The following is a 14269-nucleotide window of genomic DNA, read 5'->3' as shown; positions in this document are numbered from 1 at the left end:
GAGACGGCTGGCCATCTTTTGGATTGCTAACTTTGCACAAATACAAAAATACAAATAATAACCATAGCAACGGCCCTTAAGCATAAAGTTGTGTGCTTTTGCCAGTGGATTGTCTGAAAGAAAAGGGGCTCAAACAGGAGCTAACATGCATTTTGTTCCCCCGTTGACAGGATTTCAACAGGAAGGACGGCCAGTCTGGTTCCCCCTCTGATGCCGAGACTCCTGACCCTCTGACGCCCGACGCCACAACTCCCAGTCTGTTACGCCAGGATAGCGACGCCTCCGAACACCAAAGCGATCAAGTCAATCCAGAGTCCAGTCAAGAGTCCATGTCGGACTCGTCGCTCAGAGACGAAGCAAACGATGATGACGACGCAGAGGAGGTGGGAATGGGAAGCGAAGATGATGATGATGAAGATGAGAGGACGGCAGTGGACTTGGCTGTAGACAGAGAAGATGAAGAGGAGGTCAAAGCCAGGTTATACAAGCTGGTAGCACAATCCAGACTAGCGTACTTCTCGTCCACTGATGATGAGCTGGACAGAGCGGGGAGAAGTGAGGAAGACGGAGGGTGCGATGAAGAGGATAAGACGGAAAGACTCTCCCACAAACTCTGTCAGCTGGAGGAGGAGGTCCGGGCTGCCATGTTGTCCTCCACGGAGGACGAGCTGGACAGAGTAACGGATGGAGAGAAGAACGAAGAGGAGGAGGAAGAGGAGCTGGCGGTCAAAGTGTGCAGGTTGGCCACGCAAGTTGGCGCCACACAGTTTTCATCCACCGAGGACGAACTGGACCGGGAGGAAGTGATGCACGAGGAGACGCTGTGGAGGCTGCAGGAGGACAAGGCGGCACCGGCGGCGCAGGTACGCCACCTGGCCAGTCTGGTCAGCGCCTCCCAGTTCTCCTCCACCGAGGACGAGCTGGATCGAGTCTGTGAGGACGAAGCGGAGATCGACCAGGGAGGAAGTGGACAGTCGAGTCTAAGTGAGGAACTCTCTGAGGACGCGGTGGGAGAACGTCGGGAAAGTTTGGAATCCATGGGAGACGTGGAGGTGGACATGTTTGCTTTAAGCCAACAAAATGAGGGAATGAGAGAGAACCTTCTAGATTCTACGGACCAGTACGGTGAAGTAAACGTAGAGGAATCTAATGGCAGGATGTCTATGGACATCCTTCTTGTATCAGACAGGGACAAGAGAACCTCAAAGGAGACAATAATCAGACAAGAATATCAGCCAGAGGTGAAGATGTCCGACCAAAGAGAAGAAAGACAAGAGGAAGAACAGGACATTCTTGGAGGAGGGGAAGGAGACCTTCTTGGGACACAGTTGGAGACCGCCTCAGTCAGTGAGGACGAAGACGTCGAGTTTGACAGAGTCATTAGCAGCATGTTGACGATGACGCTGGAGGAAATGCAGAAGGACATCAAACTAGACCAGAGGAGAGAGGGCACAGAGACCGACGAGGAGACGAATGAGGAGCTGGAAAGGAAAAAGGACACAAAGACAGACAACAAGAGCAAATATGATACAAAGACAGAGGAAGAGAGAAAAGAAAACGCAAACACAGACGTGAAGACAAAGGAGGACTTTAAGACGGACGGCGAGTGGAAAGAAGACACAAGGACGGACAAAAGTAGAAATGAGTTTCCAGTAGCGGAGCAGGACAACAACAAAGTTGCAAAGACAGAGGAGATGAAAGACGAGGAGAAGGAGGACTCAAAGACAAACACAAACATTACAGAAGAACCAAAGACTGACAATGAGATGAACCAAGGAGAGAATACAGACGCTGAGAAGGAAGATGATTCAAAGACCGGCGAGGAGGCGAAAGAGCACGAGAAGACCGACAAAGACAAGGACCAGGATGCAAAGATGGACAAGGAGAGGAAAGGAAATTCCAAGACTGACAAGGACAGCAACAAGGATCAGAAGGCAGACGAGGAAAAGAAAGAGGACACAAAGACAAGCGACGTGAGGAATGAGGATGGAAAGACAAAGACGGACACACAAACTGACCAGGAGAGAAAAGGACTTGAAGACAGACAAGACAAGGAGAAGATAGATGATACGAGGACAGACGATGGGAAGAAAGAAGACAAGGAGACCACTATGGACAAGAACAAGGATGAAAAGTACAAGGAGAGGAAGAAAGACAAAAAAGAGATTCAGGTGAACCGACTAGAAGATCTGAATGAGCAAAGTGCTGCTCTTTCACTCAGTCGTCCATGCTGTCCTTTAACTGACAACAGTAACAGACAAGCAAACATGTCCTCTGAGTGTCCAACACTAGAAGACACAACACTAAAAGACACTACACTAGAAGACACAACACCAGAAGACACAACACAAGAAGACACAACACCAGAAGACCCAACACCAGAAGACCCAACACCAGAAGACCCAACACTAGAAGACCCAACACTAGAAGACCCAACACTAGAAGACCCAACACTAGAAGACCCAACACTAGAAGACACTACACCAGAAGACACAACACCAGAAGACACAACACCAGAAGACACAACACCAGAAGACCCAACACTAGAAGACCCAACACTAGAAGACCCAACACTAGAAGACCCAACACTAGAAGACACTACACTAGAAGACCCAACACTAGAAGACCCAACACTAGAAGACCCAACGTTAGAAGACCCAACGTTAGAAGACCCAACGTTAGAAGACACTACACTAGAAGACCCAACACTAGAAGATCCAACACTAGAAGACCCAACACTAGAAGACCCAACACTAGAAGATCCAACACTAGAAGACCCAACACTAGAAGACCCAACACTAGAAGACCCAACATTAGAAGACCCAACACTAGAAGACCCAACACTAGAAGACACTACACTAGAAGACCCAACACTAGAAGACACAACATTAGAAGACCCAACACTAGAAGACCCAACACTAGAAGACCCAACACTAGAAGACCCAACACTAGAAGACCCAACACTAGAATACCCAACACTAGAAGACACAACATTAGAAGACCCAACACTAGAAGACCCAACACTAGAAGACCCAACACTAGAAGACCCAACACTAGAAGACCCAACACTAGAAGACACAACACTAGAAGACACAACACTAGAAGACACAACATTAAAAGACACAACACTAGAAGACCCAACACTAGAAGACCCAACACTGGAAGACACAACACTAGAAGACACAACACTAGAAGACACTACACTAGAATACCCAACACTAGAAGACACAACACTAGAAGACACTACACTAGAAGACACAACACTAGAAGACACAACAATAAATGTGAGGAAGCTTTTTATTACCAACAACTTTTAAGTTCAAGTAACTTCTTTGCTTTCTTCTTCTTATTTTCCTTCTTCTTCTCCTTCCTGCTTGTAATGTAGGCTGGTGGCAGTGAAGTGTTCCACATAAACATAAACATAAACAAAAACAATTAGATATGTGAATGAAATTAATCCGTTCCAGACACCCAAATATATTAACCACAAAACATATTTTCGTAGAGAACAAATGTAGTTTGACATGCAGAAAACAATGTAAGAATAATAACTCAACTTCTTGGTTGTGTGTCTGAGCTCTTAACTTAAAGCACTTGTACATCCAATCAACATCGGCCATTAAAATTAATTAAAATCTACTTAATTGGGGCATGTTACCCCAAAACATCACAATTTAAAAATTAAAAATAAACTTTAATATAATAGATACGTATATAAAAACAATACCATATAATGTAGTACAAACAAGTACAGTAGTTTTCTGAAGTAATGTAATAATAATGTACAACATTTTCTGACAGATAGTTGGCAGAGCTCACGGCTTTATTTTAAGATGAGTAGTGAAGCCTGTTACGAAGCTCATTTAGCTAAAATCTTTGCATGATAGTGCCCCTCATGTGTGGTCAGTGTGCCGTATTGTTTAGCACAGAGACAACTTCTACACTGCAAAAAGTCAGTGTTCAAAAACAAGAAAAAAATACAAAAATGAGGGGTATTTTATTTGAACTAAGCAAAATTATCTGCCAATAGAACAAGAAAATTTGGCTTGTCAAGACTTTCCAAAACAAGTCAAATTAGCTAACCTCAATGAACCCAAAAATAGCTTAAAATAAGTATATTCTCAATAATAACAAGTGCACTTTTCTTGGTAGGAAAAAAAAGAGACCTTTTTGCTCAATATGTTGAAAAATATTCTTAAATGGAGTAAAAGCTAGTACCATTATCTTGACATAATGATATGCGCTCGGCATTACATTTCTTGAAACCAGCAAACTTATACTAAAAACTCATTTATTGTTCTTAATGGAAATTCAACAAGGCAAGCGCTTGTTACTCTCGGGGTCTCCTAGCCGCTCAGGCAAATCATATTGTCTAAAAATGCATTTTTCCATGGATAACATGACATCATCGCACCAAGTGCGTGCTCTTTCAGTCAATTAGTGTGCATATATACAGCCCGGCCCCCGGCCAAAAATGTTTTAATTGTAATTTTGAGGAATTTATCTGAATGTGCATGAACTATTTCTGTTCAAAATTGTGAAATGTTTAAATATTAACTGTCAGTTTACTGTACTGTGCCAACTGTACTACTATATGAGTACGTGTTTTCTATTGTTTCATTGAAAATAAAACAGCAAAGTGCATTTGGCTGTCATCTGTTTTAATTATGAGACACAATTGTGTCAAAATTAGATGATTTTTTTTTTCATGCTTGAAATAAGAAATGATTACTTTAAAAAAGTAGTTTTCTACTTGTGAGTGTTGATGACACAGCTTTGCAACAGTTGATATTCTAGTTTCAAGCATGTTTTACTCAATATAGCTCATCAAATCTCAGCAACAAGCTGTAATATCTTACTGAGATCATTTAGGACCAAAACACTTAAAACAAGTAAAACACTCTAACATAAAATCTTATGTATGGCCGCGCAAGTCCTGGGATGCCCAAAATGTCCATAACACACCCAGCCGAGTCTCACGGGGACGGGGGATAAAAGTTGGAAAAGTCAGCAAAAGTCCCAAAAATGTTCAAAACACCTACACAGGTTCGAGTCCCACAAATCCCGCCGCCGGCCGGGATGCCCGAAATGTCCAAAACGCGCCCAGCAAAGTCCCACGGGAAGGCGGGGAGAAAAGTGAGAAAAGTCGGTAAAATGTTCAAAAATCACACCCAAGTTCGAGTGCCACAAGTCTTAAGACTTGTGGCACTCCATGTGGGACTCGAACCTGGGTAGGTATTTTGAACATTTTTGGGACTTTTGCCTACTTTTCCAACTTTCATCCCCCCTCCCCGAGGGACTCGGCTGGGTGTGTTATGGACATTTTGGGCATCCCGGGACTTGCGCAGCCAGCGGCGGGACTTGTGGGACTCGAACCTGGGTAGGTATTTTGAACATTTTTGGGGACTTTTGCCGACTTTTCTCACTTTTCTCCCCCGTGGGTGCGTTTTGGACATTTTTTGCATCCCGGGACTTGTGCGGCCGGCGGCGGGACTCGTGAGACTGGAACCCGCTGAGGTATTTTGGATAAAATTGGGACTTTTGACCATTTTGGCCGCCTTTTCCCCTTTTATTCCCAGCCTTCCTGTGCACCATTGCTGGGTGTATTTTGGACATTTGGACAAAAGTAGTTTCAAGCATGTTTTACTCAATATAGGTCATCTGTTGTAATTATGAGACTTTTGTGTCAAAATCATGATTTTTTTTTTCATGCTTGAAATAAGAAATGACGACTTTAAAAAAGTAGTTTTCTACTTGTGAGTGTTGATGACACAGCTTTGCAACAGTTGATATTGTAGTTTCAAGCATGTTTTACTCAATATAGCTCATCAAATCTCAGCAACAAGCTGTAATATCTTACTGACATCATTTAGCACCAAAACCCTTAAAACAAGTAAAACACTCTAACATAAAATCTGCTTAGTGAGAAGAATTATCTTATCAGACAGAAAATAAGCAAATATCACCCTTATTTGAGATATTTCATCTTACTTAGATTTCACTATTTGCAGTGGACTTGCTCTAAATTCTTCTTCTTCTTTTTGGACCCACTAAAGTATTTCTGAATATTCTTCTAGTAACTGGTGTGCGTGTGTGTGTACGTATGTGTGGTGGCAGAAATACTCAGCAGCGTCCCTATGCAGCATCTCCACTGAGGTTCTGAAGGTGCTTAATGCCACTGAGGAGCTCCTCCAGGGGGTGGAGGGTCGGGAGAGTCGCAGACCTCCCGCCTCGTCTTTGCCTGCCAATGCTGACCCCAAGAAACTAGACCAGCGTTTCACACAACTGGAAGAGAAAGTAGGTCACATTTTTTTCACGGCTTGGGCGGTTTACTCTTTTTTTAAATTAAGCGTCTGTGCGTCTGCAGGTGTACGTGGCAGCCGGGTCAGTGTACGGGGTGGAGGCGGAGCTTAGCGACCTGGAGGAGCGGGCCAGGGATATCAGCAGCGCCACGTCCGACACGGAGCTGTCCTTCCTGGAGGAGCAGGTGGCGTCGGCCGCTGCTCGGGTGCAACAGTCCGAGCAACAGGTTAGCATGTACAAATGTGGGCCAATAACGGGGTCTTTAACTTTCCCTGTTTAAAAAGGTGTTTTACATCCATTTGTCCAGTTGACAGCACAATATACCTAAAATACATGTTTTTGTCGCCCTGGTCCATGATTACTTCAAAACTGAACTACAGGTAGCGTCGGCCCCTGCTCGGGTGCAACAGGTTAGCACGTAAAAATGTGGGCCAATAACGGGGTCTTTACCTTTCCCTGTTTGGAAACGTGTTTTACATCCATTTGTCCAGTTGACAGCACAATATACCTAAAATGCATGTTTTTGTCGCCCTGGTCCATGATTACTTCAAAACTGAACTACAGTTAGCGTCGGCCGCTGCTCGGGTGCAACAGTCCGAGCAACAGGTTAGCACGTAAAAATGTGGGCCAATAACGGGGTCTTTAACTTTCCCTGTTTGGAAACGTGTTTTACATCCATTTGTCCAGTTGACAGCCCAATATACCTAAAATGCATGTTTTTGTCGCCCTGGTCCATGATTACTTCAAAACTGAACTACAGGTAGGGTCGGCCGCTGCTCGGGTGCAACAGTCCGAGCAACAGCTTAGCACGTAAATATGTGGGCCAATAACGGGGTCTTTAACTTTCCCAGTTTAAAAAGGTGTTTTACATCCATTTGTCCAGTTGACAGCACAATATACCTAAAATACATGTTTTTGTCGCCCTGATCCATGATTACTTAAAAACTGAACTACAGGTGGCGTCGGCCCCTGCTCGGGTGCAACAGGTTAGCACGTAAAAATGTGGGCCAATAACGGGGTCTTTAACTTTCCCTGTTTGGAAACGTGTTTTACATCCATTTGTCCAGTTGACAGCACAATATACCTAAAATGCATGTTTTTGTCGCCCTGGTCCATGATTACTTCAAAACTGAACTACAGTTAGCGTCGGCCGCTGCTCGGGTGCAACAGTCCGAGCAACAGGTTAGCACGTAAAAATGTGGGCCAATAACGGGGTCTTTAACTTTCCCTGTTTGGAAACGTGTTTTACATCCATTTGTCCAGTTGACAGCCCAATATACCTAAAATGCATGTTTTTGTCGCCCTGGTCCATGATTACTTCAAAACTGAACTACAGGTAGGGTCGGCCGCTGCTCGGGTGCAACAGTCCGAGCAACAGCTTAGCACGTAAATATGTGGGCCAATAACGGGGTCTTTAACTTTCCCAGTTTAAAAAGGTGTTTTACATCCATTTGTCCAGTTGACAGCACAATATACCTAAAATACATGTTTTTGTCGCCCTGATCCATGATTACTTAAAAACTGAACTACAGGTGGCGTCGGCCCCTGCTCGGGTGCAACAGGTTAGCACGTAAAAATGTGGGCCAATAACGGGGTCTTTAACTTTCCCTGTTTGGAAACGTGTTTTACATCCATTTGTCCAGTTGACAGCATAATATACCTAAAATGCATGTTTTTGTCGCCCTGGTCCATGATTACTTCAAAACACTACTGAGAGGTAAAAGGTAATTCTATAATAATGTCCCTAACGGCCCCTCATAAATAAGTGCCAATGTTGTCAGCATTAGAGTTTAGCCCTTTAAGTAGTAGAATACAGAAGATGTTGGGTGGGATACATTGTAGTCATCTACAACCATATTTTGATGTTCATTTATATGCAGGTTCATGTCCATAAATGGGCGAGAGGGCGGTGTTTCTGTATGCTAATTTGAATTATTTGCACATTTAATGGTCTTAATAATTCTGCACATTTCAGAATAAAACCAATTAGGCTTGTAAATGTACAAATCGATACATTTCTGCGTATTGTTGCAGATCAGCGACATCTCCGCCAGGATCGCCGCCCTGAGGAGCGCCGGTCTCAATGTGGACCCGCGGTCCCGCGTGGCCAAGACCACCACGGTCCCAGTCATGGTAGCGTGTTGTCGTTCACACACACCCGCGATGCGGCCCACCAAAAATGATGTCATGGCCCTCACACCAGACGGCGTTGTCTTTTTCCAGCCTTTTACCCTGAACTCGTCCAGACAGCAGAGGAGACGACTGCCTGCACTCCCACGTAGAGGTGAGAAGCCAACTACCATTTCACTCACACTCGTATTAAAGATGCCCTAAGCACCCTATTTTGAGACACTAGTGATTTAGGGCTATATAAATAAACATTGATTGATTGATTGATTGATTTTCCGGACCATAGGGCGCACCGGATTATAAGGCGCACTGCCGATGGATGGTCTTTTTTATCTTTTTTCATACAAAAGGCGCACCGGATTATAGGCCGCATTAAAGGAGTCATATTATTACTATTTTTTTCTAAATTAAAGACTTCCTTGTGGTCTACATAACATTTGATGGTGGTTCTTTGCTCAAAATGTTGCATAGATGATGTTTTACACATCATCTTCAAGTCGCTTTCTGACAGTCGTTTCCGCATGCGCCATTTTGTGGGCGGGTCTTATTTACGTGCCTCCACTTGGACAGCGTCTTCTCCCCGTCATCTTTGTTGTAGCGGTGTAGCGTGCAAGGACGGGAGTGGAAGAAGTGTCAAAAAGATGGAGCTAACTGTTTTAATGACATTCACACTTTACTTCAATCAATAACGGAGCAGCATCTCCTCATCCGGAAACAACAACAACACCCGAAATGTGTCCCATGAAAAACCGTCCGACCGGAACTCTCTAATAACTAAAGTTCCTTGGGTGAATAATGTAAACTCACTACACCGGTACGTTTTAGTGCTTTCATGGAGAGTTTACCGACGGATATAAGTAAGAACTTTACACTACCGTATTTTTCGGACTATAAGTCGCAGTTTTTTTTCATATTTAAAAAATATATTATTTCAACATTTATTACAAAAACCTTAAAAACAATAAACATATTTATGAATTTCTATACATATTATAAATAAATAAACAAAATCAAATCAAATTTTATTAAATACAGCAAGACAATATTTTGTGTTAAATAAGTCCTAAGAACCCTTATTTTTAAAAAAAGCCTTTTGTTAGATATTGTTGCGTTGACCAGCATTCCTCCAATGGGGAATTCAAATTGCTAGTCTCTACCAGATTCTTTTTATGGCAATAAGCTGATGTTTATATTCAATCACCAGGCAGTAGTGCAGATTTTGTGGTTTATTCTCCAAGCTTAGAGGACAAACGTGAGACCAATCTAGTATACCAGCGTTCCCTCGCCCGGTCCAGATCGGTCTCCCCCAAACCCACGGAAGTCCCGTGATCCTCCCTCTGTCCATCGCCCCCACTCCCGTTGTTTAGACTACTCTGAGTTATCTCTACTCTGACACATTCCAATCTAGAAGGCCGACACCTTACTATGAGACTCAAAAGAAGGAAGAATACTAGCTATGACTATAGGAGTTTACAAAGAAGTAACACTTAAATATGGATATGATTCTGATCTGCTTCCAACAATATATGCGTGCTAGTTCTAGTTTTTTTTTTTTTATTATCTTTTTTTTTTTTTTTAATACAATGTAGCACTTTGAGGTTGTTTGCTCAATGTAAAGAGCTTTTTACAAATAAAATCTATTATTATTATTATTATTATAAATATTACCATTTTAATTCAATGATTAATACATGTGCAAACTAAAAACACAATAGACATATTTGTGACTCTGTACACGTATTATTATAATTAATTAAACTAAATAAAAAATGTGAATAATTTAAATGAAACTAATTAATGTTTTTAATATATATATACCGTATTTTTCGGACTATAAGTCGCAGTTTTTTTCATAGTTTGGCCGGGGGTGCGACTTATACTCAGGAGCGACTTATGTGTGAAATTATTAACACATTAGCGTAAAATATCAAATAATATTATTTATCTCATTCACGTAAGAGACTAGACGTATAAGATTTCATGGGATTTAGCGATTAGGAGTGACAGATTGTTTGGTAAACGTATAGCATGTTCTATATGTTATAGTTATTTGAATGACTCTTACCATAATATGTTACGTTAACATACCAGTTGGTTATTTATGCCTCATATAACGTACACTTATTCAGCCTGTTGTTCACTATTCTTTAGACATTTTAAATTGCCTTTCAAATGTCTATTCTTGGTGTTGGCTTTTATCAAATACATTTCTCCAAAAAATGCGACTTATACTCCAGTGCGACTTATATATGTTTTTTTCCTTCTTTATTATGCATTTTCGGCCGGTGCGACTTATACTCCAAAAAAATATGGTCCTTTATATTACATCTACATTATCTACATTTTGATGGATTTTTGAGCGCCGTTTGTAATGTTCTATATTTTCAATGGAACATTTTAAAATGTTCGTGTTGTTTACTTGAGACTTATCTCTTATGTTTGACTGCCATCTACTGGTCACACTTATCATTACACAATGTACCAAATAAAATAGTGTAGCGTCCCTGGAAGACTTGGTACTGCAAGGAATTCTGAGTTTTGATTGATTGATTGAGACTTTTATTAGTAGATTGCACAGTACAGTACATATTCCGTACAATTGACCACTAAATGGTAACACCCCAATAAGTTTTTCAACGGGAAGTTAAGCTCGGGAAGTTTGGAAATTTGGACCATTTTTTTGATTGGTCAAAGTTGGACACTGCGGTGTAGACTAATGGGGATCCTTAATAAACTAAACTATCTCATTTTCTCCTAAAAGTTTCATTAAAATCCACCCATAATTTTATTTATTTATTTTGCTAACAAACTGACTGACTGACTAAATGACTGACTAAATGACTAACTGATAGACAAACTAACTGACTGACTGAATGACTGACTAAATGACTAACTGGTAGACAAACTAACTGACTGACTAAATGACTAACTGATAGACAAACTGACTGACTAAATGACTAACTGACTGACTAAATGACTAACTGATAGACAAACTAACTGACTGACTAAATGACTAACTGATAGTCATTTAGTCAGTCAGTTAGTTTGTCTAACTGATAGACAAACTAACTGACTGACTAACTGATAGACAAACTAACTGACTGACTAAATGACTAACTGATAGACAAACTAACTGACTGACTAAATGACTAACTGATAGACAAACTAACTGACTGACTAAATGACTAACTGATAGACAAACTAACTGACTGACTAAGTGACTAACTGATAGACAAACTAACTGACTGACTGACTAAATGACTAACTGATAGACAAACTAAATGACTAACTGATAGACAAACTAACTGACTGACTAAATTACTAACTGATAGACAAACTAACTGACTGATTAAATGACTGACTAAATGACTAACTGATAGACAAACTAACTGACTAAATGACTAACTGATAGACTAACTGACTGACTAAAAGACTGACTAAATGACTAACTGATAGACAAACTAACTGACTGACTAAATGACTAACTGATAGACAAACTAACTGACTGACTAAATGACTAACTGATAGACAAACTAACTGACTGACTAAGTGACTAACTGATAGACAAACTAACTGACTGACTGACTAAATGACTAACTGATAGACAAACTAAATGACTAACTGATAGACAAACTAACTGACTGACTAAATTACTAACTGATAGACAAACTAACTGACTGATTAAATGACTGACTAAATGACTAACTGATAGACAAACTAACTGACTAAATGACTAACTGATAGACTAACTGACTGACTAAAAGACTGACTAAATGACTAACTGATAGACAAACTAACTGTCTGACTAACTGACTGACTAAATGACTGACTAAATGACTAACTGATAGACAAACTAACTGACTGACTAACTGACTGACTAAATGACTAACTAACTGACTGACTAAATGACTAACTGATAGAAAACTAACTGACTGACTAAATGACTAACTGATAGAAAACTAACTGACTGACTAAATGACTGACTAACTGACTAACTAAATGACTAACTGATAGACAAACTAACTGACTGACTGAATGACTGACTAAATGACTAACTGGTAGACAAACTAACTGACTGACTAAATGACTAACTGATAGACAAACTGACTGACTAAATGACTGACTAAATGACTAACTGACTGACTAAATGACTAACTGATAGACAAACTAACTGACTGACTAACTGACTGACTAAATGACTAACTGATAGTCATTTAGTCAGTCAGTTAGTTTGTCTAACTGATAGACAAACTAACTGACTGACTAACTGATAGACAAACTAACTGACTGACTAAATGACTAACTGATAGACAAACTAACTGACTGACTAAATGACTAACTGATAGACAAACTAACTGACTGACTAAGTGACTAACTGATAGACAAACTAACTGACTGACTGACTAAATGATTAACTGATAGACAAACTAAATGACTAACTGATAGACAAACTAAATGACTAACTGATAGACAAACTAACTGACTAAATGACTAACTGATAGACAAACTAACTGACTGACTAAATTACTAACTGATAGACAAACTAACTGACTGATTAAATGACTGACTAAATGACTAACTGATAGACAAACTAACTGACTGACTAAATTACTGACTAAATGACTAACTGATAGACAAACTAACTGTCTGACTAACTGACTGACTAAATGACTGACTAAATGACTAACTGATAGACAAACTAACTGACTGACTAACTGACTGACTAAATGACTGACTAAATGACTAACTGATAGAAAACTAACTGACTGACTAAATGACTGACTAACTGACTAACTAAATGACTAACTGATAGACAAACCAACAGCAACAATTACATAACCTGCTAGTGGCGGTAATAAAAGAGCAAACCGATGTCATTAAAAGGAAAAAGTTGAAGCCAATAACACAAAACTGACATGCAGGATGTTTTTTTTCTATTTAAAAAAAAATCGACATGTTTTGGTTTTGAAAATGGTCCTTTAATAGTTCAGTAGGCGGCCCTCGTTGGAATAAGTTTGGACACCCCCCAGTTGATTTAGTATTGATTCACATCACTTTTATTTTCTTATTTTTTACCTAAATATATTTCTTGTTGTGTTTCAGAAGACAAGAAGAGCTCACCTTGAAGAAACGTCGGCAGTTTTAAAAGTGCCTTCAGTCATCACTTGCAGGTTTAGTCTAACATGCAACATATAAGTATTATAAAGTGTATCAATAATCTTCATATAGTTTAGAAATGATGACTTTCCGGAAGAAAAGAACAGCCAAGACAAATGTACAGTATATGTGTACACTTAATATCTTTGTGAGCATTTATAATATAGTAGTGTACATACAGTATCTGGGCAGCAGTCAGTATATTGCCAAAAGTATCCAAATGATGAGAATCAGGTGTCCTAATCACAGGTGTATCAAATCAAGCACTTAGGCATGGAGACTGTTTCTATAAACATTTGTGAAAGAATGGGCCGCTCTCAGTGATTTCCAGCGTGGAACTGTCACAGGATGCCACCTGTGCAACAAATCCAGTCGTGAAATTTCCTCACTCCTAAATATTCCAAAGTCGACTTTATTATAAGAAAAGTGAAGAGTTTGGGGAACAACAGCAACTCAGCCACCAAGCGGTAGGCCAGGTAAACTGACAGAGAGGGGTCGGCGGACGCTGAAGCGCATAGTGCAAAGAATTTCTGCACAGTCAATTCCAAACTTCATGTGACCTTCCAATTCGCCCACGTACAGTACGCAGGGAGCTACGTGGAATGGGTTTCCATGGCCGAGCAAATGTATCTAAGCCATGCATCAGGTGTGGGATGCAGTGGTGTAAAGCACGTCGCCA

At 40.6% G+C, this 14269-nt stretch overlaps 2 protein-coding genes across 3 annotated transcripts in view; one reads left to right on the top strand and one right to left on the bottom strand.

Annotated features, from left to right (window-relative positions):
* myripa (myosin VIIA and Rab interacting protein a) overlaps positions 1 to 14269 on the top strand; it is a 45512-nt gene that overhangs the window by 28719 nt on the left and 2524 nt on the right. Inside the window, exons 11-16 of one of the 2 annotated variants that reach the window (XM_062023793.1) lie at positions 171 to 2171; positions 6118 to 6297; positions 6368 to 6529; positions 8338 to 8436; positions 8527 to 8587; positions 13537 to 14269. The exon at positions 13537 to 14269 is cut by the window's right edge and continues 2524 nt beyond it. In XM_062023793.1, the coding sequence (XP_061879777.1) occupies positions 171 to 2171; positions 6118 to 6297; positions 6368 to 6529; positions 8338 to 8436; positions 8527 to 8587; positions 13537 to 13559 (2526 nt within the window). In that variant the 3' untranslated portion in view covers positions 13560 to 14269. Of the gene's footprint in view, positions 1 to 170; positions 2172 to 3385; positions 4119 to 6117; positions 6298 to 6367; positions 6530 to 8337; positions 8437 to 8526; positions 8588 to 13536 lie in introns of those variants that run through there. The other variant, XM_062023795.1, reaches the window with a different exon arrangement.
* Positions 13402 to 14269, bottom strand: part of plxdc2a (plexin domain containing 2a) — a 35415-nt gene continuing 34547 nt past the window's right edge. Inside the window, exon 14 of the mRNA XM_062023796.1 lies at positions 13402 to 14269. This exon is cut by the window's right edge and continues 2270 nt beyond it. The gene's annotated coding sequence lies outside the window, so the exon portion shown is untranslated.

Source organism: Entelurus aequoreus, linkage group LG16 (genome assembly GCF_033978785.1).
Source record: "Entelurus aequoreus isolate RoL-2023_Sb linkage group LG16, RoL_Eaeq_v1.1, whole genome shotgun sequence".
NCBI lineage: Eukaryota > Metazoa > Chordata > Actinopteri > Syngnathiformes > Syngnathidae > Entelurus > Entelurus aequoreus.
The sequence above is the reverse complement of the archived record's forward strand: the minus strand, read 5'-3'. Positions and strand labels throughout refer to the sequence as shown.